Below are 26,178 nucleotides of genomic sequence, written 5' to 3'. Positions count from 1 at the left end.
GGCCTGGCTGCCCTTCAAGGTGTTGAATTTGATCTAGCCCCCCCCCCCCCCCGAGTCGGAGGCCCAGGCTGTGTTCTCTCCCGCACTCTCCTAGCAAGTACAACCGGGGGCCACCTGGTGTTACGAGGAGGGCAAGTGACAGCACAGAGAACCATAGAAGACCAAGAGCAAGATGGATGAAAGAACAGAGGAATGTGGAAGATAATAGGGAAGCATGGGACAGAACAGAGGATTTGGGTTAAGAAACAAGAATTGTGGGAAAAGGCAGAATGGCGTGTGGGGAGGACAGAATAATGAGAGGCAGGGAGTCAAGGGAGAGTAGAAATTGGGAGAGAAGAGAAAGTTGTGGGGAGGCAAAGGATGATGGGGAAAACAAAATTGTGAGAAAGAATGGGGATTCTGGAGAGAATAAGGAACTGTGAGAGAGAAGGAGTTATGGTGGAAGACAAATACGTGTAGGAGAGAAAATGTGGGGAGAGATGGAATGTGATAAACAGAATCATAGAAGAAAACAGATTAGTTAGAGACGATGAAGAATCCAGAATTGTGGGAGAAAATGGAACACTGGGAAAGAAAAGGGATGGGACAGACTGAGGAATTCTGGGAGAGAATGGAGAATTACGCAACAGAGAATTGTGGGAGAGACGGAATTATGGGAGGGTATGAAACTCTGGGAGAAGTAGGGATTTGTAGGGAAGATATGGGGCTGTAAGAGAAAGGGGAGGTGTGATATCTTCATGCAGAGAATGAGGAATGGTGGTAAACAGGAATTGTGGGAGGTGTGACAGCTGGGGGCAGAGAATGAGGAATTGTGGAAGGTGTGGTGGCATGTGTCAGAGTGTATGGAATAGTGGGAGGTGTGGCAGCTAGTGGCACAGAATGAGGAATTGTGGGAGACGAGAAATTCTGGGAGGTGTGACACCTAGTGGCAGAGAATGAGGAATTGCAGGAGACATGGCAACCTGTGGCACAGAATGAGGAATAGTGGGAGACATAAAGAATTGTGAGTTGTGGCAGGTTGTGGCAGAGAATGAGGGATTCAGGGAGGTGTGGCAGCCTGGCAGACAATGAGGATTTGTGGGAGGAGTGGGACCTTGTGGCACAGAATGAGGAATGGTGGGAGGTGTGACAACTAGTGGCACAGAATGATGAATGGTGGGAGGTGTGGAAGCTTGTGGCACAGAATGAGGAATGGTGGGAAGTGAGGCAATTGCGGCAGAGAAAGGAATTGTAGAAGGTGTCGCAGCTTGTGGCACAGAATGAAGAATTGTTGGAGTTGTGACAGCTAGTGGTAGACAACGAGGAATTGTGGAAGGTGTGGAAACATGAGGAATGGTGGGAGGTATGGCAACTTGTAGCAAAGAATGAGGAATGGTGGGAGGTGAGGCAACTTGTGGCAAAGAATGAGGAATGGTGGGAGGTGAGGCAACTTGTGGCAAAGACTGAGGAATTGTGGGAGGTGTGACACTTGTGGCACAGAATCAGGAATGGTGGGAGGTGTGGCAACTTGTGGCACAGAATGAGGAATGGTGGGAAGTGTGGCAACTTGTGGCAGAGAATGAGGAATTGTGGGAGGTGTGGCACTTGTCATACAGAATGAAGAATTGTGGGAGGTGTGGCAGCTAGTGGCAGAGAATGAGGAATTGTGGGAGGTGTGGCAATTTGAGGCACAGAATGAAGAATAGTGGGAGGAGTGGCACTTGTGGCAGAGTATATGGAACTGTGGGAGGTGTGGCAATTTGAGACACAGAATGAGGAGTTGTGGGAGGTGTGACACTTGTGGTACACAGTGAGGAATGGTGGGAGGTGTGACAGTGGCAGAGAATGAGGAATGGTGGGAGGTGTGACAGCTAGTGGCAGAGAACGAGGAATTGTGGGAGGAGTGGCAACTTGTGTCACAGAATGAGGAATGGTGGGAGGTGTGGAAGCTTGTGGCAGAGAATGAGGAATGGTGGGAGGTGTGGCAATTTGAGGCACAGAATGAAGAATAGTGGGAAGAGTGGCACTTGTGGCAGAGAATGAGGAACTATGGGAGTTGTCGCAGCTTTTGGGAGAAGTGTGGAATTTTGATATGAAGAGGCATTTCTGGAAAAGAAATTACTGGAAGAACAGAGGACTGTAGGATAAATAGTTTCAGAAAACAATCCTGGAAAATAAAATGGTGATTGAGCTCACAACAAAGAACTGAGAACAGTGGGAAAGCAGAATTGTGTGAGCAAATAGAGACTTCAGGGAGAAACAAGGAATTGTGGGAAGACAAGGGAATGTGGGAGAGAATATGGAACAGTGGGTGACATGAAATTGTGTGAGAAAATGAGGAATTTTGGGATGTGTGGTGGCTTATTGTAGAGAATATGGAATTGTGGGAGGCGTGGACTTGTGTGGCACGTGTGTAACTGCAGTAGAAGTGGTGGGTATTGGGAGAAATAGAGCACTGTGGGAAAGAGAAGGGAGTGTGGGATAGGATGGAAAATTATGGTACCCAGAGTGTATTGTGGGGTAATGTAGAGTGTATATGGAGAATGTAGAAGTGGAGAATGTAGAAGTGGAGAATTGTGGAAAAGGCAAGGGGTTGTGGGAGAAAATGTAGAATTACGGGACAGAGAGGGAACTGTGAGAAAGATGGGGAACTGCGGGACATGGGGGTAACTTGAGGCAACTGCGGAACTGTGGGAGAAAGAGAGTACAGCAGAGAGTGTAGCAGAAGGGAGGGATTATGGGGGAGAATGCAGAAGTGGCGGGGGAATACTTGCGAAATAGAAGGCATGGGGTCGGGGGTGCGGACAGAGAACCTGGCAGAAACAGTATTATAGGAAAGATGGGTTTGGTTGAAAACAGAATTGCCGAAGAGAGGTCTATGAGAGACGAGGAAGAATACAGTTGTGGGAGGAATGGGGAATCCTGGGGATTTGAGAGAAATGGGTGTTGTGGGAGAGAACAGGAATTGCAGGCAAGACAAGGGCTCAAGGGAGAGAGGAATCCAGAAGAAACATGGAATTGTGCAAACAACAAGGCGTTACGGGAGAAGCAGGGTATTGCGGGAGAAGTAATGTATGGTGGGAGACACAGGGACTTTCGGACAGACAGGCGCGCTGTGGGAAGAACGGGGTGAGGGTGAGGGTAGAGGAAGGGGAACTGTGGGAGAGGCGGAGAATTGCGGGTGAGGCAGAACCCAGAGGGAACAGGAGTACTGCGGGAAGGACAGTCGTGGGAGAGCACAGGCACGAGGGAGAGACGCGGTGCCCCCACTCAGCCCATCCACTAGGTTCTGAATAGGCCGCAGGCCTCCTGCCTGGGAGCACGCTACCTGTGCTCCGTTCCCAGCACAACCTGCTCGGTCCCCCGCACGCCGCACGTCTCAGCCCTGCCCACTGGCCGCAGCCCTTACGTCCCACATGCATCTTGTCCACGGACCCTGTGGCCATGCCCCTCCCCTTGCCCACGGCCAGGAAAGGCCCACACGTCCACACCCTCCCACCCAGGCCCCTGCCTACGACATGCCCCCTTTGTGGCCCCTCCACCCGTCCACACTGAGGCAGGCTTCTGTGCTCCTCCGGGCACCCCTCCCCAGGGCACAACCCATGCCCCATCGTGGCCCCGCCCCCCGCCGGAGCCACGCCCCTTCCCACGGGGTGGGGGTGGGGTAACGGGATCCTGGGCGACCTTGGAGGAGCAGGGGAGCCGATCCCCTGAGAGATACAACCCCCACCCTCCCCACTTTGAAGCTAATGGTAAGACTGACGTATCATCAGATCCTGATCTTTACCCGCGTGAGCAGAGTAAAGTGTCCTGGTTAAGGGAGGGCGGGAGACCTGACACTAAGCTTCCGAATGCTCCTGGGTGAGGAAATAATAGTTTCAGGTTTTCTGGTGTTCATAAGATGAAAATCAAGCAGGTATTTGTTCATTTGTGAGAAGTGTCTTTTTTGTTGACTTTTAGTCGCAAGGGACATTCTAATTCCCTACAAAGGTGGTATTTTGAACAAAGTTGTCGTAAGGGGTTATACACAGATCTCCTCAACGTTAACTGTTGCCATGGTCATGAAGCATCACCACATCAGTTCTCCCACACTTACTCACTGGGCTAGTCCTACAAGCACATCTGAGTGGATCTCTCCTCTTAAAAACCTTAACCGGACTCTCACTGGCCGCGAGGTAAACCGCAAACTCCTCAGTATACAGATTCATGAGAACCCTTCATCATCTGCTCCCAGCCTGCCTCGCCAGCTTCCCACAAACCCCACGAGTGGCCACCTTCAAACAAATGCACAAACGTTCTGCTCTGTGCCTCCACACAGGGTCCTCCCTGGGCTTCCTCCTCTTCTGTGGTCCAAGACCCAGTTTGAAAATCACCTCCTCCACAGACTCAACCATGCACCAAAAAACAATGCCGTCTCTGCCTTTGCTGTGTCCCTTTAACACTTCAGACTTTTTAGAATAAAAGATAGATAGTAAGGTCATTACTTATTTGTAAGTTTCATACATGATACTTCTCAGGGACACTCACAACCCCCCTCCCCGCCCTGCCCCCCGGCTAAAATGGTGTTGACCACATTGCAGATGCTCAATGAATATTTGTTGAAGTTCAAATTCAGTTAATTTATGTTAAGTGCCTAGTAAGTGCCAGACATCGCATCAGATACTTAATAATGGGAGCTCAGTGTAAGTCTGCTGGCCTTGGAGTGAATCCCAAAAGTAGCAGGAGCTTTAGGATCTGATAAACATGTCAGGCTTCATCTTAGCAATGCCAATGGGAAGAAGCCTAACTGTGTTTTATGCTTTGAGTTTGTATCTCTGGACTTTTCTCCCGCATGGAACAGTATTTTCCGTGTTATGAACAGCCCTGTACCTTCACTAAAGAGATGAAAATTAGAGTGGCTGGAAAGGAGGAGAAAGGAGGCAACCCAAGATGTAGCCAGCCATGTCTCATTTCCAAGACTGTCACTTTAGGAGACAAGGCTGTCCGTTCCTCTGGGTCCTGGCAGCAGTGCACTGCCTGCGGCTAAATAGCAGGCGTCTGCTGTGCAGGGGTTGTCCTGCCCTGGGCTGACTTCCGTTAGCCCGGATGGCTTTGCCTTGGTGTTTTAGATGCAAACTGGAAATTTTCATGGCCTTTTAATTCTGTTCCTCGCTGACATGTGCTCCCTTGTCCCCCTCAAATGATGATATGTACTATTATTTACTCATCCTTACTAGAGTTAGCATTTATTAAATGCCCATTGTGTGACAGCACCATTTAGATAAACAGCACACGGATCTATTTAATCTCACAGGAATCACGTCGCTAGCACCCGACTAGAGGTCAAGAAATACTAAGGGAGATTTGCCAGAAGAGCTTGTCCCCAGCTCTCTTGGAGGAGGCAGAGATGAGTGGTCCGGTGCCCAGAGGCACACGCCCTCCCTTGAGGTTACCGTGAGCTCTTGCAGAGCTCGGTCCCTTCCTCAGATCGCACATCATCTCGCTTCTCATAAGCTTCACAAACACTGCTGTTATTCAGAGAAGGTGCTTACCAATGAAATCTTAGTAAGAAAATGTTTAAGACAATCTAAGCTCTTTTGAGATGTATTAGACATGCTACCCTAACTCCTATGTGACTAAGAATTCTTTAAATCTTATCATTAATTACTCTTAGGCCTTTTGGAACCATGAGCTGCTAGAATTTTCCATCAAAAGTGTGTAATTTAACACCAGTATTACAAACAGCTGTTGGGCACCATTTGCAATGGTGAAGCATGAGCTACACGTGCAGGACGTATATCCGCTGAACAGTGACAGTGGCGGTGGACCTGCCTTCTGCTTAAAGGTGTTTTCGACCAGCCCGAGTGTAATAAGTGGGAAGAGGGAGGGGCTTCGGGGCCTCAGTGGGGACAGAAGGCGGGGCCAGGTGGCCTCCTCCACAAGCGGCATTTGTGGGGATCCACCCCTGATGCCCAGAGGAGGGCCCTGCAAACATGCACTCTCTTCCTCTAAAGAACTTTACGTCTTGTTACTCAGAGCTAACGGCAAAAGGTTTACTCAGGAAGAATCTTTCAAGGGGATAAAATCTGATTAATCAGCTATCATAACCATGACAGTCACTGATCTTTCATTAGGAATAAGGACCATAGGTCTGGTTATTATTCTCTCGCTACGTACTTGATGAGAATATAAATGAGCTTTCTGTAATAGGAAACGCAGAATACAGAGCAAGTGACAAATCATAGGTTATAGCATGTTTCATGGAAACTACATCTAATAGACTTACTTATTTTTACAGGGGTTTTTGGTGGTAGTGGTGGTGGTGGTGTAGAGGTAACTAGGTTTATTTACTTATTTATTTTAATGGAGGTGCTGGGGATTGAACCCAGGACCTCCTGCATGCTAATCACACTCTACCGCTGACCTATACCCTCCCTCAGATTTATTTGTGTGTGTATATATATGTGTGTACACATACACACACACAGACCTACATGAATATACAGGTATGAAATATATGTAATAGGCTTAGTAAATGGCAGTCTTCAGAGAAACATTATTTGGACCTTGAACTGATACGTTCTTCCTCTGTATCAGCTGGGTTAACGGACACAACCCCACATACGATGGACAGGAGTTTAAAAAGAGCGCAGCTTGAAGACCGCAGTGCTAGTGTTGGCGGGAAAGGACAGATTGGGAGAACCAGCACTGAGTGACCGGCGTTTCGTCTTAAATGCCCCCGAGGGAGCCAGACCACCAAAGCGCACGGACCAGCTACAGAGGCCAGGTCCACTCTAACAGCCAGTGTTACTGCCGGGTTTGTAGGGACAGGTTATCTCGCAGGCAAAATGCCAGGCAGCCCCGGAGGAGCCAGCCATGATGAACGCGAGGCTCGGGTGCCTCCGCGGGGAAGGCCGGGAGGGCGGGGACGCGCACGAGCAGCGGCTATGGGACGAGTGCGGGCTCGGCGCCGGTGGGCGCGGAGCTGCGCCTTCGCGGGGACGCGCGCACTCACTGGACCCACGCGGTCGGAGCTCCTGCGCACCAGCAGCGCCGCCCGGTTGTCCGCCGGCGCATTTGCAGGGGGCCCGGGGGCTCCGCCGCCCGCCCGCCCGCCCGGGCGAGGGCTCTTACCTTCAGACAGCATGCTCAGGGCCTCGTCGGAGGTGTGCCCGCCGCCCGCTCGCACCACTTTCGTGCGCACGGGGCCTCCCCGGGGCTCGCGGGAGCCCCCCGGGGACGGCTGGGGCCGCTCGGCGGCCGAGGTGGTCACCGACTCCCACTTGATCTCCTTCCTGGGAGCCTGGAAATCCAGGCTGCACCCTTTCCAGCCGTAGAAGGCCAGGGACAAGAGGAACCCTTGGGCTGGATTCAGGATCCCCTGCGAGGGGGACAAAGAGACGGGGAGGGTCAGCGCAGGGAGGTGGGAGGCAGGGCATCGGGTGCGCGCAGGGAGGTGCCTGAGGTCCGTGGGGCTCCGCGCGGGGTTGGGGCCCACTGGCTGGAGTGCGGCGAGACAAAGATCGCCTGGAGGTGCTGGGCCTCCAAAGGCGCCTGAAAATGGGGGGGGGGGGGGGGGGAGGAGGGACTGGAGTTGGCAGCAGGCCCACCAGGGAGGGAAGGGAGAGTTGCACGGGGCCACCGAACCAGCGCCGTCTGCGCCTCTGCCAGGGAGGCTGCGCTGTCCTGCAGAGACCCGGGCCGGCCACCTCGTGCTCCCAGGGCGGACCGTCATGTCACAAAGGCTCCAGAGGCCAACAGTGAGTTGAGGGAACCTTCCTCCCGCTCCGTGTGGTCTTGCACAGGAAGTGAACCAAAGGAACCACAGGACAAGGACGGGGGCAGTTAACGCTGTCTGATCTCAGAGTCCCCGTGAATCAGATTTCCCAGACCCTGATGCAGTGTAAATACGAATTCTGTGTGGGGAAGGGTGGCCTCCCCAGTGGCAGCTGACATAGGGACTTTCCTATTGGAAACGCAGGACAGTGAAAAGACGGCGTCATCTACCCGTGGTCTTTCCACTTCATTAGCATTTTGTGTATTTCTACCCAACATTTTTTCACATATGTGTTATTAGGTAGTTGCCATTAGTATAGGTTTTCAATCCTGAATTTTTCACTTAATGCTAGAGATTTCATTATTGTCATTTTTCACATCTGCATAACATTCTATCAGTATCAAAGACCATAATTTACTTAGCCATTCTTGTTTTTTTAAAGACTTGGGTTGTCTATAATGCTTTATGATTATGGATAGTAAGGATTATCTTCATTCCTATGGTTTCTTCAGTCTGAAATATTTTTTTCAAGATAAATTCACTGATATTTTGAGTCCAAGGTGTGATACACTTGCCAAATTGATTGACCAGAGTCATACCCACTTTATAGCAACCCCACACTGAATGAATCAAGCTAGCCTGGGGACCAAGGCCAGAGATAGGCAGCCCAGGAACCTGTTCAACTCACTACATATTTAAGTAACAGATACATCATACTTCTGAGTGGCTTTTATTCCTTCTGGTTGTTTTTTTTTTCCAAGAAGAAAATTTTAAATCAAGATTGACCTACCATAATGAACCACGTGGTCTTGGCTGCATTCCTGACCTGTTTCAAAGAGCCTCCATTGATATCTGGTTGCATTTCAAGATAGAATAAAAGGCTTTCATTGATGATATTTGACAACCAACTGTTAGAAAGAAAATGGCCGAGAGGTGAAAAGAACTTGCATCAGAATTTGGGGGGGGGGGCGATCATAATTAGGTTTGTTTATTTATTTGTTTGTTTACTTCTTTAATGGAGGGACTGGGGATTGAACCCAGGACCTCCTGCATGCTAGTCTACCACTGAGCTACACCCTCCCCCACAGAATTCATTTCTAATGCTAGGGGTCAGGAACATGTCTACCAAGATCTAAAAGTCCTGGAAGGGTGACTGCTTCAGCAGGAAGGGGGAACCAGCATGCCAAGAATTTAGTGTAAGAGATGCCATTCCTGTCCATCTAAAGCAGAGACGGACAAATCCTCCCGATGGTAACGCACAACGTGACATCCGGGGTAAGGTTCCAGCGCATACCCAATAACCCAGAATTCACTATTTGTTTGAAGAGCAACCTGACGTTTTGATGAAGGCCAAAACAAATCTTACCTTGACATTCTAAGTTCGAATGTTTTGAGGTTATTGCCGGGAGGCCAGGGAAGTTTGAAATGGCAAGCTTGGTGTATTTTTAGAGGGAGGTAACTTATGTCTCTTCTGGGAGGATATTCAAACCGACCTCCTCACATCAGGTTAATTAGTAACACTACAAAGGCGCGCCCTGTCCGGCAAAGCATCGCTTCACCGCAGCAAAGTGTTTTCTGATTCCAGTGTATTTTGCACTGGTCTCTGCCCAACGCATCCACCTGAAACACTGGGTCAGAACAGCAGTGGGGGAGGAGAGCGTAGGAGAGGAAGGTTGCTCCCTGCCCTTCTTGACCGGGCAGTGAGTCATCACACCAAGGCCGTGCCCCTGCCCTCCTAGCTCATCAGACACAGGAATTGGTGTCAAGACTGATGCAAATGGGTGGATTTACAAGGCACGATGGAGCACTGATCTCAAAGTGCACCCAGCAAGGGACAAAACACCGCATGCGTATGGCTGGGATGTATCAAAACTAAACCCAGGACTTCTTGTTCTAAGGGCTTCTTCCTCCAATTTGAGTCGATCTGAATATCTCTCCAGGAGTGCACGATTGTAGACTTGCCTTCCTGTCTGGCATGCACTTCCTCCAAGGGCACCTAGCAGTTTCAAAGATTTCCTTTCCAAAGACTCTTCCCTTTGGAACTTTCAGCTCACACTCAGGAAAGCAAATGACAAGTGGTTTGCATATCCCTTCCCAGGGACAGTTTAAAAAAAAAAAAAGAAGAAGAAGAAGAAGAAAAAAGATTACCAAATAATGAAAACCAGCATGATTTTGAAAAACCGGGTCTTGATCACCGCTCCCATCCGTCTCTCGCTCTCTGTGTAGATGCCTTGTCTTCCTTTCAGCAAGGAGGCCACTGTGAAAAGAGGGGGACTACACGTGAGGCTCCTTACCTACCCCCCCACAGGCAGAGCCAGGAGAGCCTGAAGCCCCGCCGGACACGCCATGCCTTCCTCACAGCTTCTGCCTGGGAGTTCTCAGAGCCTCGAGGGGATAGACATTTTTTAAATGTTTACTTTGAAATCACTTTAGATTTACATAAGATTTGCAAAGATAGTACAGAGAGTTCCTGTCTACCTACACCCAGCTTCACCCCAAAGGTAGCATCTTACACAACCACAGTCAGCCTGATCGCCATGAAGAAATTAGCACTGCTACCATACTAGCAATTAAACTCCAGATTTTACCAGGATGATACTAGTACAGGGACTGTATAAATATGTGTGCGTGTATATATACATATATACATGTACATATATATACATACACATATAAACGCATATGTATATTTTGTGTGTGTGGTGTGTATATATATATTTTTTTTTTCGGTGGGAGAGGGAGATAATTAGGTCTGTTTATTTATTTATGTATTTTTTTAATGGAGGTACTAGGGATTGAACCAGGGCCTCATGCATGCTAAGCACACACTCTCCCACTGAGATATACCCTCCCTCTGGGAATCATATTTTTAATGCTTTAGATTTTTCCTTATAAAAATAACGCAAGCTTGCTTTTTCTAAATGTTGAAAAGATTTAGCATTTCTCCTTGTAAAGAAGTTGGAAAATATAAAACAGTTTAGAAAAGAATGAATGGTCTATGGTCTACCCAGAGACAACCAGCGTCAGCATCTTAGTGTATTTCTTTCCAGTCTTTTTTCTGTAAGTCGTTTTTATTTGTTTGATGCAATCGAATCAGCAACTTTGTTTTTTTAAAAAAGCTATGTTTTTTAATTGAAGTATAGATTATTTACAATGTTGTGTTCGTTTCTGGCATACAGAATAGTGATTCACTTATACATACGTTTATTCTTTTTCATATTCTTTTTCATTATAGGTTATTACAAGATACTGAAGTTAGTTTCCTGTGCTATATGGTAAGTTCTTATTGTTTATCCATTTTATATATAGTGGTGTGTGTCTGCTAATCCCAAACTTCTAGTTTATAGGTTTCCCCTTTGGTAAGCTAAATTTGTTGTCTATGTCTGTGACTCTTTCTGTTTTGTAAGTAAGTTTGTGCCAATAATTTAGATTCCACATGTGCATGATATCATATGATATTTGTCTTTCTCTGACTTCACATAGTATGATAATCTCAAGGTCCATCCATGTTGCTGCAAATTGTATGATTTCATTCTAAAAAAAGCTACCTTCAATACACTAGTGTTTAATGTGATATGAAAAGAGTGACCCAGAGACCCACAGGGATCTCCCACCCCTTGACGCTGTGGTCCAGTACTTGACATGTTCTAAAGTCCTACAGTCAACAGCTGACCCTCAAGCGACCGTTCTGTTAGGGTATGTTTCCCTCCATCCTTCTGCACGTGGGGGAGCCACACAGCTTGAGGGGGGTGGAGACCTGCTCCAGGCCACACTTCCCTGAGGATGGGGTGGGGGGTGCAGTGCAGCCCCCTGCCTCAGCCAGGTCTGTCAGGGGCCTTCGCAGACTCACAGCCTCCCTCTTCTGTAGTTCTTACAGCTTCGTCTGACTCACTTCCTGTGTGCTCCTTCCTGTTCACTGCCCCACCAGGGAAAGACACTGGCCCACACGTCACAGGAGAAACCAGGCTCCCACGACGCCTTGGCCCACAGCCAGACCTCCCCCTGGGCTGCCCTTTCTTCTGCTCCCCTCACCTCTGCAGTTTCCCAAGGCACCTCTGGGGCCTCCGGGCAGGCCACGGCACAGCCAGGATGAGCCCAGGTGGAAGTGGAAAGTACGGTGGTCCTGGCTTCGCACTATCAGATGCTGACAAAGAATCTGTACCGCCCACGACTCAGTAGCGTTGCTCGCTTTCACTTACTGAACCTACTCACTTGCCCCAGCTGTACACTGCGGATGTCTCTGGAGGATGACGAATGAGGTCAACGGTCCCAGATAACTGTCTGAGCCCAAGGGCTGGGGCCTTTCCCGTGGCATCGCGACCCGAGGGCTTTCCCGTTATTGCCCTGCAGTCACTGTCTCCTGGAACAGGATGGGGCTGGCCTGTCATTTACCTGCAGTCACTGTCTTCCGGAACAGGATGGGGTTGGCCACGAGGACGAGCAGCAGCGGCAGGTACATGGTGACGTAGTGGGGGATGGCATGCTCCAGGCCCCTCTCACACCTGAGCAAGGGAAGCCAAGTCATTCTCAAAAACAAAGCTCAGCCTGAACTACTCCGACTTACCGGGAAGCGGAGAGAAGAGGGAGATGCTCAGATGGACACTGACTCTGCCCAGCGGAAATCTGACTCATCTCTCACGTCTGTGGACCAGCAATAAATTGGAGAAGAATAGAGGGAATCAATCACAGTTCTGTCTGTCTCGTAAACAGGGGAGATTTTAAAGGTCCCTGCTGGGAAAAGCTAGAGAGAGGAAAAGACTCTGAGAGGGTGGCTTCCGCATACTGGGTCTCTTCAAAGAAAAAACACAATTCAAGGAAGACGAAGGCACTCAGTGAACTAGTTAGGTTTGGAGCACTTATGATGGGCTAAGCCTGGCCGATGTCATGGAGAAGACCCAACGTCTGTCCTTGACCTACGGAAAATACGCATGCTTCCTATTTCAAAGGACATTGTGCTCATGGTGATGGGTAATCACTTGGGTGGTTCTGTTCAGAGAGATTTCTGTGGATGGGCCATGGGACTTTGTCACTGTAGGACGTGGTAGAGAGCCACACCCAGGGGTGTTAACTGTCAGCGCACAAACGCATCATCTACAGGAAAATGAAGAGAGAATCCAAAGCAAAGGGGAAAGAGGATGCTCGGGCCCAAACCAAGACTGAGGGGGAAAAGCAGAGGCGGGAACAGCCCCCGTGGCCACGGAAGGTGATAAAAATTCAAGCACTCCTGTTTGAATACACCTGGACTGCTCAAACCAGTAGGGGAAACCTGGCGGAGAATGCAGAAGAGAGGGTAAGGAAAACGCAGTGCCCATCTCTTATGGCCTGAGGGTTACACTACCACCTGTGATGCAGCGGGCTTTCCACCAGGCGTTCTCATCTGCAGCTGTGGAAGTGCAATGTGGTCTGGAAGGACTCAAGGGGAGACAGGGGAACAAAGGAAGAAAAGATGACATTCAGAGGCAGGGAAGCAAAGGACACGTCAGTGAGGGCGGGAGCCTAGGGCAAGCGAGGGCTCCGGGTGGTGGGCTAAGAGGATGAGGATTAAGGTGCTTCCCGGGGGCAGCATCACCAAGGCCGTGGGGGGCCCTGGCGCTCCTGGGAGCCTGCAACCATGGCTCCCTTGTGCCCAGGTGCAGCGTCCCATGGCGGGGGGGTGAGTGGTAACAATCCCCTTTCCGATTAAGTGCATTCCTCTGTTACATCTGCTAACTCTACACCTGTCCTTTTAAGGTTCCTGGAGAGAGCAGGCTGTTTGGACCTGTGAGGAGTCACTGTTGACAAGGCAACACCAGTGTGGAGACGTCCCAGGGAGCAGCTACAAGAAATCAAAACATAAGGGAGAGACACGGTCTACACCACAGGTCAGCAAACTTTTTCTGTAAAGGAACAGATGGTAGATAGTTTAGGCTTTAGAGTCCTCATTGCCTCTGTCAGAACGACTCAATGTGTGAGGGCAGCCGTACCCAGCACACACACAAATGGGCACGGCTGTGTGCCAATAAAACTTTATTTACAAAAGCAGGCAGGGGGCCGGATCTGCCTGAGGGCCGTGCTATGCTGATCCTTGGTCTGCAGTGCCCTAAAATCACAGACTAGAGACAGTGTGCAACCTGTTTTTCAGTTTTCCAGTGAAAACTGGAGCATATAACCTTGGAGGGGCCCAGAGGCTTTACCAATAAGTTCATGGATGGGATTTTCAACCTGAAGAAATGCCTGAGACAATTTCAAAGGCCACGTCTCCCAGCAACCGTGTTCAGAAGAGCACAGGATGGAGAAGTGAGAACGCACAGCCAGCAGACGCTTAAGATGAGCTCTCTCAGAGCCACCCTTGGATTCTTCCAGCATCTCGAACTCGTCCTTAGGCTGTTCGAGTCACCTGCTGCTGCAGAGGAAGCTGGCTGGAAGAATGAAAGATTACGAGTGGGCGCCAGGAAGCGGCGTCACTCCGGAGGGGGTCTCGCCTGGAGCCTGGCGCGCGCGCGCGCGCAGAGAAGAGGCCCCGCGCCCCGGGCGCTGCGGGCGCCCTGTGGCACCGGCACCGGCACCGACCCGCACGCACGGGACACGCGCAGCAGCGCAGTCAGCGCGGGTCTCGCCTGCGCGGATCCCTGCGCACAGCCTCGCGCGGCCCCGCACAACGGCCACAAGGCGCCCGCTCGGGGTCGGCGCCCGGGCCTTTCCTGCGGGAGGACGCGCGGGCGGGAGTCGGGTGGGCGGGCTCGCGGGGGCGGCTTACCTGGCGACGGAAGGGTGGTAGAGCATCAGCGCCCCCTCCACGCACAGCAGCGCGGCCAGGCCCCAGGCCATCAGGTGGTACAGCAGGACGGTGCTGTCGGGAGAGGGCCGCAGCTCCAGCCGCCGAAGTGCGGGCCCACCCCGCGCCGCGCGGGAGCCGGGAACCGCACACTGCAAACCCTCGGCAAACCGCTGCCTTGTTTTGCCTCTTGAGTTTGTTTGCTTTTAATCGAGGTGAAATTCGTGGATCATAAAACTAGCCATTTTTCCCCCAATCATAAAGGACAGTCAAATGTGCTCACACGTGTTCAAGAAATCAATCATCTGTTATAAAAAGTAGTTCATTTGTGTCCCCTTTTCTCTTTTTTAAGATTCTACATATAAACAATAAAACTAGGCATTTTAAAGTGAACCGCTCAGTGGCATTTAGGACATCCACAGTGTTAGGCATCCAGCACCTCTCTCCAGTTCCAGAACATTGTCATCACCCCCAAAAGGAGACTGGGCACCCATCAAGCAGTCTTTCCCGTTACTCCTCTCTCAGCCTCTGGGAACCACTAATCTGCAGTCCGTCTCTATGGCTTCGCCTATTCTGCACATTTCCTCCGAATGGAGTCCTGCTCTTGGTGGCCTTTTGCATCTGGCTTCTTTCACTGAACCTAAGGCTTTCCCGATGGGGAGGAGCGAGGCACAGGTACCTCATGATTCCTCCTCAGTGCCCAGCTCCCCTGGTAAGCAAGGAGCTCCTGGCTCCAATCCTTCCCGAAGTCACCTCTGTACCCAGTATGCAAGTGTCTCAGTGCTCAGTCCAAACCAGGAAGAAGGTCTCTAAGAACTGGGTGGTTACTCCATGTTCCAGGAAAGCAGGGGGGTTTCCTATGGGGCCTCCCCTCTCCCCACCTACCCCTCTACTCCCTGCAGAGTTAACATCTCCATCATGGATGTCTGCACTCCGACACGCCCCACCCCGCAAGGATTAGGAGCAGTCAGCCTGGCAGGTGGGGCCAGGAAGACAGATGCTGGGACCACGTGCAGGGCTCTGGCCCTTCAGACACAGCGGTCAGTCTGCCTCTTCTGTACAAGACGGGGATCAGGCTCCTTCAGAGGTGCCTGCGGTCACTCAAAGCTCTGCCGGACACCTGGGTGCAACCCCAACTCAGCAGGATTTTACCCCTGAAGATCAGCTGCATGGACCGAGGGAGTAGTCAGAGCTCTGGGTGAAGGACCCCTCTCCAAGGAGACGAGAGTAAAGAGAGGCAGCTCATGAGGAGGGAGCTCCAGGGAGGAGAAAGCTTTACAGCCGGCTCTGTGGGCAGCCCCAAGGAGCAGCTCTGTGTTCTGCCTCCCCCATCATCTCTGGGTCCGAGCAGCCCTCTCTGCCCCTCCAGGTATGAGAGCACACAGGGCTGTCTTGCCCAGAAGGCAGAGGCTTTGCAGGACACTCAGAAAACCCAGGAGCAGCTTCCTGCAGAGGCTGAAAAGGTGTGGAAGGGTGCGGAATCCCTGCATTCCAGACTGCAAGCCTGGGCTGGATAGAGCCCGTGGCCTCGTCTCCTGAGGTGGGAGAGCACGGCCAAGGTCATGGCCAGGCCAGCCCAGCGTCCGGCTCCACAAAGCCTGGGCCTCATTCTTCCCAGCGCTGGAAACTTGCCGTGGCGCTTGTCCTTGGGAGGCGCCTGGATGTTTTGCATCCTTGGACATTTGCGTCCTGTTTGATGGGTGGGTCCTTGGAAGCCTGGCATCCTGTAGTGTTGGCACATCCCCAACATCTGCCTACCCTAACACTGAGCTCCAAGATGAATCCAGACACTCCCCTGGGTGTGAGCAGGGCTTCCTGATTGCCTGTCCTGGCTTCTCAGAGCTCTGTCTGTCCTCCGCGTCCAGACAGCTGTCAGACTGTCCTGTCCAACCCCAGTGTCCCCTGGATGGAAGTAAATCATACATCCTCCTATGACAGCAGGAAGCATACTCTTCTGCTTCCTTTCAGTGCTGCAGGGTTCCTCATCTTTGCAACTAAATGGTGGTCCATGACACCTCTGTGCCATAGCTCCGATCCCCCCAAACTGAGTAAGGGAACCATCATACTTGCACTCGGCTTCAGGGACAAGGTCTTCTCATGCTGCTCGCTGCCTACCCAAAGTCATTCTCCCTTTTTTCCTAAGTGACATAACCTGGATGCCATGCACAACAGCAGCATGCTTGGCGAATCAACTCTACTTCCTGCCTCCCCCTACAGCGAAGTGTGGCCATGAAACTAAGTTCTGGCCAATAATACAAAAATGTAATTGCTGTGTGAAACTCCCAGGAAGGCTGCTTAAAAGAGAGCTGGCTCAAGGGAAAACAGGCCCCTTTTGTATTGCCCCATTCCTCCTTCCTGCTGTCTGGAATGCAGATTTGATGACTGGAGCTCCAGCAGCTATAATGGTTCATGACACCTTGAGGATGGAAGACACATAATAGGATGGTGCAGCAGAAAGAGAGATGGAGCTTGGGTCCCTGATGTCCATCAGAAGAGCCCTAGGTTGCCTACCTCTGGCCTCCTTTAGCATGAAAGAGAAACTCCTATCTTAAGTCACTATTATTTTATGTGTTTTATGTAGGCGAAATTAATTCTCACTGGTACACCTGTTTGGCTGCCTTTGACCCTGACTATCTTCCCTAGAAAATTTTCACAACCAGATGTACCTGGGTTTTGTACAGATGTGTAAGAGCTTGGGAACTACAGGAAAAGGTAGAAGGAACAAACACAAAAATGAAGTAAGCACTAAATGTCAGGCTAGAGACACCAAAGTGAACAATGATGTGATTTACATAAAGAATGTCAAAGATTTTAAAGTAGTGACTCACTAAGATTGCCCAGTGTATTCTAGAGCCCGAATGTGGTCTTTATTTGGTTACTGATGTTGGTTTTAAAAGTGAATAGCTTCCACAAAAGATGCTGGGACAACTGAACATCCACATACAAAAGAATAAAGGTGGACTGTATTCTCACCTTCCCACAAAAATTAATTCAAAACTCTAAATAAAATTGTTCAAACTATCAAAACTCTTAAAATAAAGCAAAGGTATAAATCTTTGTGACCTTGGGTTAAGCAGTGGTTCCTTAGATGATAGAAAAGGACAAGAAATAAGGAAAAGAGAGAAAAACTGGATTTCATCAAAATTAAAAACTTTTATGCTTCCAATGATATCATCAAGTGAGTGAAAAGCAAGCCACTGACTGGGAGAAAATATTTTTAAATCATGGATCTAATAAGGTACTTGTACCCAGAACATACAAAGAACTCCTACAACTCAATAGCAAAAAGACAAACAGCCCACTGAAGACTGGGCAAAGGAACTGAAGAGATATTTCTCCAAAGAAGGTGTACAAATGGCCAACAAGCCCATGAGAAGATGCTAAGCATTGTGAGCCATGAGGGAAATCGAAGCCACAATGAGGCACCACTTCATACACCGCAGATTGGCAAATCTTAAGAGCCAGACAAATACACAGAAGCTAACAAGTGGTGTTGGCAAGGATATGGAGGACTTAGAACAATCATATGTTGCTGGTGCAAGTGTGAAATGGTCCAGGCTCTTTGGAAAGCAGTCCAGCAACGTCTCACAAGGTTAAACAGAGTTACTATATGACCTAGGGATTCCACTCTGAGGTGCACACCCGTAGGTATACGGTGAAAACACACGTTCACACTGACACCTGTATACAGATGTTCACTGCAGCACTGTTCCTAACAGTCAAAACAATGATGGAAAACAGCCTAAGAGGCCACTGACTGATAAATGGGTAAAATGTAGATAGTGAAACAAGAGAATATTATTCAGCAGTGAACAGGAAGGAGTGATAGATGCTACAATATGGACAAGCTTGAAAATACCAGGCTAAGTTTAAGCAGCCAGATATAAAAGGCCACATACTGTATGAGATCACTTATAGGAACTATCCAGAACGGGTAAATCTAGAGACAGATGTAGACATGAAGTTGCCAGGGGCCGTGGGGGAGGAGAGAACAGGGAATGACTAATAACTAGTACAGAGATTCTACGGGGATGAATAAAATGTCATAAAACGAATAATGCCGATGGTTGCACGATTCTGTGAACACGCTAAAAAAAAAACTGATGGATTTTATACATTTAAACAGGTGAACTTTATAAAGCTTTTTTTAACTCCCCAACAGAGGCACTGGGGATTAAACCCAAGACGTCGTGCATGCTGAGCACAGGTTCTACCACTGAGCTATACTCCCACCTCCAAAGCTTCTTTAAAAAAAGGAAGCAAGGGCTCCATACAAAGGGGACCTGATTGAAGTGGACTGCAAACCTGGTGGGGACAAACTCCTGCTGGGCCTGGAGCTGGGAGACCCAGACACTTGCCCTGCCCCCCTGCTTCTCTTTGGTACTTCGGGTCTCTGTTTCCTCCGCAAACATGCACATCCCAGCCGCAACCCCAGCTCACAGTTACTGAGCACTTGCTGTATGCCAGGCTCCATCCTTAACCACCTACAATGACTAGCATGTTTACTGCTTCCAGGAATCTCAAGAGGTGGGTACTATTTCACAGTCCAGAGAAGTTCAATAACTTGCCAGCAGTCACACAGCTAGTGAGTGACAGGGCAGGGATTCGAACCCACCAAGACCAAGGCACCAACCGCTGTGGAGTTCCTCCCTGGCAGCCACCGCACCTCCTGCATTCTTGGGCATAAAGTATTAATACATATTCCCAAGAATTTTTATCCCCAAATCTTTAGATGCCATCACAAATGTTTACATTCATGTCAATCCTTTTTCAAGATTTTTCCAATTCTAAATATTTAAACTATTGAGTTACTTGTTTTCAGGGTTTTAACATCCTTGATATTTCAGTTCTGCCTCCTGCCTTTTATAAAAATGAGCTGTGACAGATGTTCCTCAGCAGAGGGGCTGGCTGAAAGGTTCTGACGGGCTATGCCTGTCATACAGAAACTAAGACATTCTGGAGCACTCAGAGGTCTCTCTCTCCAACCTTCCCTCAGGCAACAAACCGGGTCTGAAGCCAGGCTTGCTTCCTCTGAATACCTCAGTCCAGCGGATCTCCGGATCACCAGATAGGCGTCAACCGCATAGCAAAACAGCCACCAGAAGCAGGCACTGTACAGCAGCTGCATCCACATTTGTAACCGGGGGGGAGGGGGCATCAAAGCTCCTGGAGTCAGGCTCCAGACTACCCCCACCATGAAATGAGCTGGCAGACGCCTACTTCCTCTGACGTCAAGAGGCAGCACATGATAGCCCTCCAGAGACACGTGGACTGTCTTGGAAACCAGGGTGGGGTGTGGCCAGGGACGGGCGTGTGCCTTTGTCCCAGGCCTGCTCAGCTGGACTGGTCCATCGCACTCTCCCTGTGGTACCCTTGTAGGCAGGAAGGTAAGGACTCAGATGTGTGGCATGACCTCAAGGCTCACGGGGTCTTTGAATGAGAAGCTCTTTTGCCGAGAACAAAGGAGGCTGGGCAGGAAGGACCTTCCCAGGAGAAGGGGAAGGCAGGGGCTCCGGATGTTAGAGATGGAACAAGACTTATACTGGGACGGATGTTCCACCGGGATGCAGCTGGGAAGCAATGAGAGGGAGGGAGAGACGCTGACAATGCTGCCACAGATGGTGGGGTCAGTGCAGCATTCAGTGCCCTCTGAGGTCACTCACTGAAGCACTGACTTTGCAGACAGAGCAATATGTCCATCAAACAGATGTATTTAAATATATCCTTTGTTAAAGTAAAATACATCCAATAAATCAATAACATTCTTTTTTCTTTTTCTTTCTTGGCCAGCTGGTTTTGATTGTGGCTGGATCTAAGGTAAGGATTGCATGTGTGTTTAAGGAGGAGGGCACACTAACACAGCAGTTCTCAAACCTGAGTGTGCATCAGAGCCCCTGGAGGGTTTGTTAAATCACAGGTGCCCACCCCCCTCCGATTCCTGGTCAGGGGGTGGGGATGGGGAGCTCGGAGCATCTGTGTTTCTAAACTGCAGTGGGTTGGTGGCAGGGTGGGGACCACACTTTGAGGACACAGCCTGGCAGGAGCAAAGGGGAGTGGAGAGATGAGGGGAAGCACACTTACTGCACTCCCCACACAGAAGGCGGTGGGCCACATGTCAGTCCCATTCACAGCTGAGATGTCCACGAAGCTCGGGAATCCTAACCACACCGTGGACCGGACTATGATACCTAAGGGAGAATCAGGTAATTCTTTGAATGTGGTTCCATTTCAAATCTAAAGCTGACTTGCTGCTCTGTAAAAAGGATGGATGGATGGATGGGTGGATAGGAAGGAGAGAGACAGAAGTGAGGTAGGGAGCAAGGAAATAAATACACACATTGGCGTGTGCAGATAGACAGAAAAAACAAGACTCAGAAAATAAGTATTATGGTAATGGAGCAATCCCAGGCACTCTGATTTCAACTGAAACCAGCATTAGCCCTAAGTTTTTTTGTTCGTTTACTTGGCACTAAGAAATTATTATGTCAATAACAATCTGTATTTCTCGTCCAAGTGAAATATTCCTCACATAAAAAAGAACTGAAAAAGCACAATTCTGAAGTTTGAAAAGTTCTTTCATTCTTTAAAAAAACACATTTAAGATTTTCACAAATTAGCTCTGGATAATTTGATTTTGACCTTTATGAATTGTGAGTTTTCCTGGCTATGTGACCCAAATATCGAATTCTCCTCTAAACAGTACACACACTTTCGGTCCATATGAGGGGTCTCTGCTGGGTAACATGATACCCGCTGTTTAAGCGCACACTGCGTGGCGTGCTGCTTTTCTTCGGCACAGTGAGTGCTTGGTCGTTTTCAGAATACAGCACTGATGTGAGCTCAAGAAATACCGAATTTTTTTTTTTATTTCTAAGTGAGGTGATGGATGTTAACTAAATTTATTGTGGTCATCATTTCAGGATAAACGTAAGGCAAGTCATGATGCTGTCTGCCTTCAACTTACACAGTGCTGTGAGTCAGTTACAGCTCAGTGAAACCGAAAAAAACCAAAAAAAAAAAAAAAAAAAAAAAAAAACAACAACAAGACCCACGCCCTAAGAGGTAGGCATCTGTATTTCTTATTTTCCAGTGAGGAGTCTGGTCACCAGGCCTCCCTTGACTCTGGCTTCTGCTCCTTTGACCACAATGCCCTGTCCTCCCTTCTAAAGGCTGGAGGACATCCAGGTATTATTTCACTGGCCCTCAAAAGATCTTTGGGTACATCTCTACTTCCAGATATTCAAGTGACAGAAATTAAATTACTGTGAAGGTGTGTTTCCAAACTGCTTTTTAGCAGAATCAGGAAGAAACCAGTTATCTATGGAATTGTCATGCCCCAAGTTGATTTTAGCCCTAATAGGAAGGAACTATTGTATCCTGTCTCACTCAAGTCTGAGACAGTGAGCAGAGGTTCCACAGCATTTACCTTAAGTCATGAGTCCTCAGTGCCTCCAATCGCACGAGCTGGAGCGGGAGAACCAGGCCCTGGGACACACAGCCACCTGTGCCCAGACATCTGCCCCCGGTAGGGGTAAAAGCTGCCGCCACCCCTCAGGGCGTGGAGGTGGAGGGCACTGCAAATGCCACCAGCAGTGGAACAAACCAACTGTAAATTAGCATTTGTAAGACAACTGAACATATGCCAATGATATTAAGGAGCTGGTTTTCATTATTTTAAGATGCTAATGACATTTCAGTGATATATATATTTTTAAAATTCTTATCTTCTACACTCATATGTATTTGTATGGATGAAATGATACAAATTCTGGGATTTGCTTCAAACTAATCCAGTGGAGAGCGGGATGAGGGGATGGGATGTAGACGAAACTGGGTACAAGGGACACATCATATGGTCTCTCTACATTTATAGATGTTGGAAATTTTCCAAAATAAAAAGTTATCATGCTCAGCAATATGGAGCTTAGAGGCCTATAAAAACATGCCACGCTAGAGGTGAAAGCAGGGGTCAGCCAAGCTTCTGTCAAGGGCCAGAGAGAAAATATTTCAGGCTTTATGAGCCATACTTTCCCTGTTCAACACACCCCCCTGCCCTCGTAGGGCAGAGTTGGCCGAGACGACACACAAGCGCAGGGCCTGGCTGTGTTCCCATGAAACTGCACTTACGGACGCTGGCATTTAAATGTCATGGAATATCTCCATGTCAGGAAACAGTCTTTTTCTTTAGATTTTTAAGAAACACTTTAAAACGTAAGAACAGTCTTAGTTCATGCGCCATAGAAAAGAGGCAGCAGGGAGGATTTGGCCTAAACTGCAGTTTGCCTGCCTGTGGAATAAAACTCAAACTTGCATGGATGGTTGGATGGATGGATGGATACACAGATGGTAGATGATGGATAGATAAAATTTTATTAAATATATTTATATATATTATATATATTTATATATTTATTTACATATATATAATATAGATTTATTTTATATATATATAAAGGAGATACAGATATAAACGTATATCGTTTTCTTCCTGATTCTGCTAAATCACATTGGAAATGTGTGTGTGTGTGTGTGTGTGTGTGTGTGTGTGTGTACACACAGAATAAGAACTGCTAGTCTCTCACTGGTGTAACAATTAAGGATGCATTCTATTTTCTGGGTTTTCCTTAACAGCGCTGTCTAGTTTCCCTGGTAAGCTTGCAGTTAACACATTAAGTTGGTTTAGAAAAGGAAGAAAAAAAAAGGGGGTCCCCTGAGCCACCTTTTACCGACCATCCAGCTTGCAGAGTCCCCTGAGTCCCCTGGCCGCCCCGTCCGGTCCCTGGGGAGCCGCCTCCGGTTCAGTCGTCCCGCCCCGCGGGCCGCGCGTCCCCCCGCGCCGGGGCCGGGTCCCAGCCGCGCGCTCCTCCGCGCCCCCGGCAGGTAGCAGCCCCGGGCCGCGCGCCCTCGCCCGGGCTCGGGGCGGGTGCCCACCCGCCGGCCGCGCGCTCTTACCCAGGCAGCCGAGCACGTCGCAGGCGATGGCCGCGCGCAGGATGCGGACGGAGGCGGGGGCGCGGGCCGCGGCCGGCGGGGAGGCCGAGAGGACCCCGGGGCCCGCGGGCCGGCGCCCGGGCAGCAGCTGCAGGAGGCCGAGCGCCAGGCGGAGCGCGCCACTGCCCAGGCACAGCGCGTGGAAGGCCCGCGGCTGGAAGCTCAGCACGAGCTGCGTGGCGGCGTCCCGCGTGGGGCAGCAGAAGGTCCCCAGGCGCGGGGAGGCCATGGCCCGGGCTCTGGGACGCGGCTCGGGTCTGCCGGGACCCCGCCGGCCTGCCTGGGTCATGTGCTTGCTGGGCGCGCCGGGGGATGGGGGCGTCATGTGCCCTGGGCCTCCCCATCCCCGCCCCAGCCCCCCGCGCTGGCAGAAAAGGCGCCGGGCGGGGTGGGGGCTGTGCGCCTCCGCGAACGCCGCGAGGCCTCACGAGGGTGATGCTTGGTCAGGAGGGGGGGACGTGGCGAGAGGAGGCGGAGGGCCGAGGGGGAGGAGGGCGCCAGGTGGGAGAAGTCCGCTCGCTCTCTGCCCTTGCACGCAGCCTAACCGGGGCTTAAGTCTCCGGAATCCAGAGCGCCCAGTCCTACCACCTCGTCTTAACGGATTTTACCAGATAGCGCGCCTCGGGCCAGATCTTCCCCGTTTGGGATTCCTACATGCCTAATTTTGATTCGTTACAGACTCATAAACCGTGGCTGCTGTGACTGGCATTAAGGCAGTGCTTTTCTTTACGGTCCCTCTTCCCCACGGAAACAATCCCACAGCGCTAGGATTTTCCTTTTAAAACCAACACGTAAATCTTAAAGAAAAGAGGAACTGCTTTACCTAACCCGGCGCGCGCGCGCACGCACGCGCACACACACACACACACACATTTTATACCCAGGTGTAGAGTTGTTTTGGGCATTGTAAATTAGCTTTCAAGAGTAATTCTGTTTAGAAAAAAAGTTCAAGTTTATTCAGATTTTCTTAACTGCTTCAGTTTTTCTATGAATTTCATTATACGTTGAAAACCACACTTTATTCTATATGCATGCAAATTTCAAAATGGTATCAGTACTAAAGATAATACACTGAGTAAAGTTTTTCTGAAAAAAGCTCTTCAAGGTTGAAAATCAAAGAGCCCCCTCTTATGGCTTTACTAACCAAAGCTTTATTTTTAAAAAAGAAAAATCCCGGCTTCATCATATTTATCATCAATAAACCAAAGAGGCGCCTTTGCAGCCCACCCTTTGGCCTCTCCCCTCAGTAAATGCGCCCCTCTCTAGGTTTTTCCCAACCAACCAAAGGTAAGGCATCCCTACTCTTTCCCTCCCCTTCTCATAGTAAGCATGCAGACACTTCTAGCTCATCTGCATTTCCACCACCAGCTTTGCAATTTTTAAAATTTCTAATTTTTTTAATGGAGGTACTGGGGATTGAACCCAGGACCTCATGAGCTATATATACACCATCCCTCCAGCTTTGCAGTTTTAAGTAAGGCAGAGTTTGGGCTCAGCTCCTAAGCCTTCTTCCTCGAAAACCACAGGACTGGGCTTCCTGTTGGGACCCATGCATGGAAGGCAGCCATGATGGAAGCAGTACCTTGAACAAAGAGCTGCAGACACTGCCACAGCAAAAAGATCCAGCAGGCTTCCTGAGATCACTGGCGTAGTGAGTTCCTGCCACCTGAGGTGGTCCCAGGCTGCCTGTTGGGGGTGAGTGAGTATGTTAATGGGGTGCAAGGCTGACACGGCTGGAGTACAGAAAACATCGGCTGTCCTCTCTTTTCAGAATTAAATTTGCTGTGTTTTACCTTGTGGAGTGGACAGAACTGCTCCAGGTTAGTTACAGGGCTTTAAGAGGATAAAACATTTTGCTGTGGCTTGTATCTTGGCATTGAGCCCTGTTTCTGTCCCCTGGAGAATTCAGCAGCTCTGCAAATATTTCACATGATGAATGGTCTTTGAACCGGGGCTTAGAACTCTGAGAGTCTGATTTGTGGCTTTTGTCGGGGATCGACCTCCCCGAACAAAATACGAGAGTCTTGGTTTCTGAAGGAATCTCGTCCTCTCCTCTGAAAAAGCAACAGAAACTGATGGGTTGAAAAATAATGCGGAAAAGTATGACTTCATCTCTGCAGTGGTCAGAGAGTGAGTCTGTCAGCTACGTGGTCTCAGCCTGGGAAGAGGTGAGACCAGAAGAGGGAAGGAGAGGGCGGGGTTTGTGTTCTGAGAAGAAGGAGGAAACTAAATTAATCTGAATATTATTACCCCACTGCCTTCCATGCGTTGGCAGCATTAGATACTCAAAGTCATGCTTAACACTCCCGTCCACCCATCTTTTTATCTCTAGTTATGCATAAGGGACCAGAAGAGGCGAGGAAACTTGTCCAGGGTCACGGAGGTGGCAGAGCTGAGAATCAAACCCAGGAGGATTACACTGTAAGCTCCGGAGGGGAACTGGGGGCTCATTTCCCTGTCAACGTGTCTACAACCTGGTCAGACCGAGGAAAGCACTTTCGCCACACACCACCTGGAAGCAACACTTTTGAGAAGCTGGAGGCAGCAAGTTGAATTTGATGCCATCCTTGCACTTTCAAGGAAGTGAGTGAGTGTGTATGTGGGGGGCGGGGTGAGGCGAACAGATGGACAGGCATGTATACATGTTACGTGTTTCAAGCTTTGTTTACATATTATGATTCTTTTTGTGCACACTATA

General features: G+C 49.5%; 1 protein-coding gene and 1 long non-coding RNA gene across 2 annotated transcripts in view; one reads left to right on the top strand and one right to left on the bottom strand.

Annotated features, from left to right (window-relative positions):
* Positions 1–24,031, bottom strand: part of LOC135320397 (G-protein coupled receptor 143-like) — a 26,672-nt gene extending 2,641 nt beyond the window's left edge. Inside the window, exons 1-8 of the mRNA XM_064483499.1 lie at positions 23,442–24,031; positions 20,572–20,677; positions 19,529–19,624; positions 14,472–14,564; positions 12,128–12,237; positions 9,884–9,992; positions 8,526–8,643; positions 7,093–7,339 (exon numbers count right to left, since the gene is read on the bottom strand). Coding sequence (XP_064339569.1) covers positions 7,093–7,339; positions 8,526–8,643; positions 9,884–9,992; positions 12,128–12,237; positions 14,472–14,564; positions 19,529–19,624; positions 20,572–20,677; positions 23,442–23,805 — 1,243 coding nt within the window. The 5' untranslated portion in view covers positions 23,806–24,031. The remainder of the gene's footprint in view (positions 1–7,092; positions 7,340–8,525; positions 8,644–9,883; positions 9,993–12,127; positions 12,238–14,471; positions 14,565–19,528; positions 19,625–20,571; positions 20,678–23,441) is intronic.
* Positions 10,957–26,178, top strand: LOC135320398 (uncharacterized). Its single transcript, XR_010379561.1, has 6 exons — positions 10,957–11,010; positions 11,664–13,025; positions 13,466–13,596; positions 20,280–20,306; positions 20,621–20,692; positions 25,813–26,178. It is a non-coding gene; the product is annotated as an uncharacterized LOC135320398 (long non-coding RNA).

Source organism: Camelus dromedarius, chromosome Y (assembly GCF_036321535.1).
Source record: "Camelus dromedarius isolate mCamDro1 chromosome Y, mCamDro1.pat, whole genome shotgun sequence".
In the NCBI taxonomy this organism is placed as follows: Eukaryota; Metazoa; Chordata; class Mammalia; order Artiodactyla; family Camelidae; genus Camelus; species Camelus dromedarius.
The sequence above is the reverse complement of the archived record's forward strand: the minus strand, read 5'-3'. Positions and strand labels throughout refer to the sequence as shown.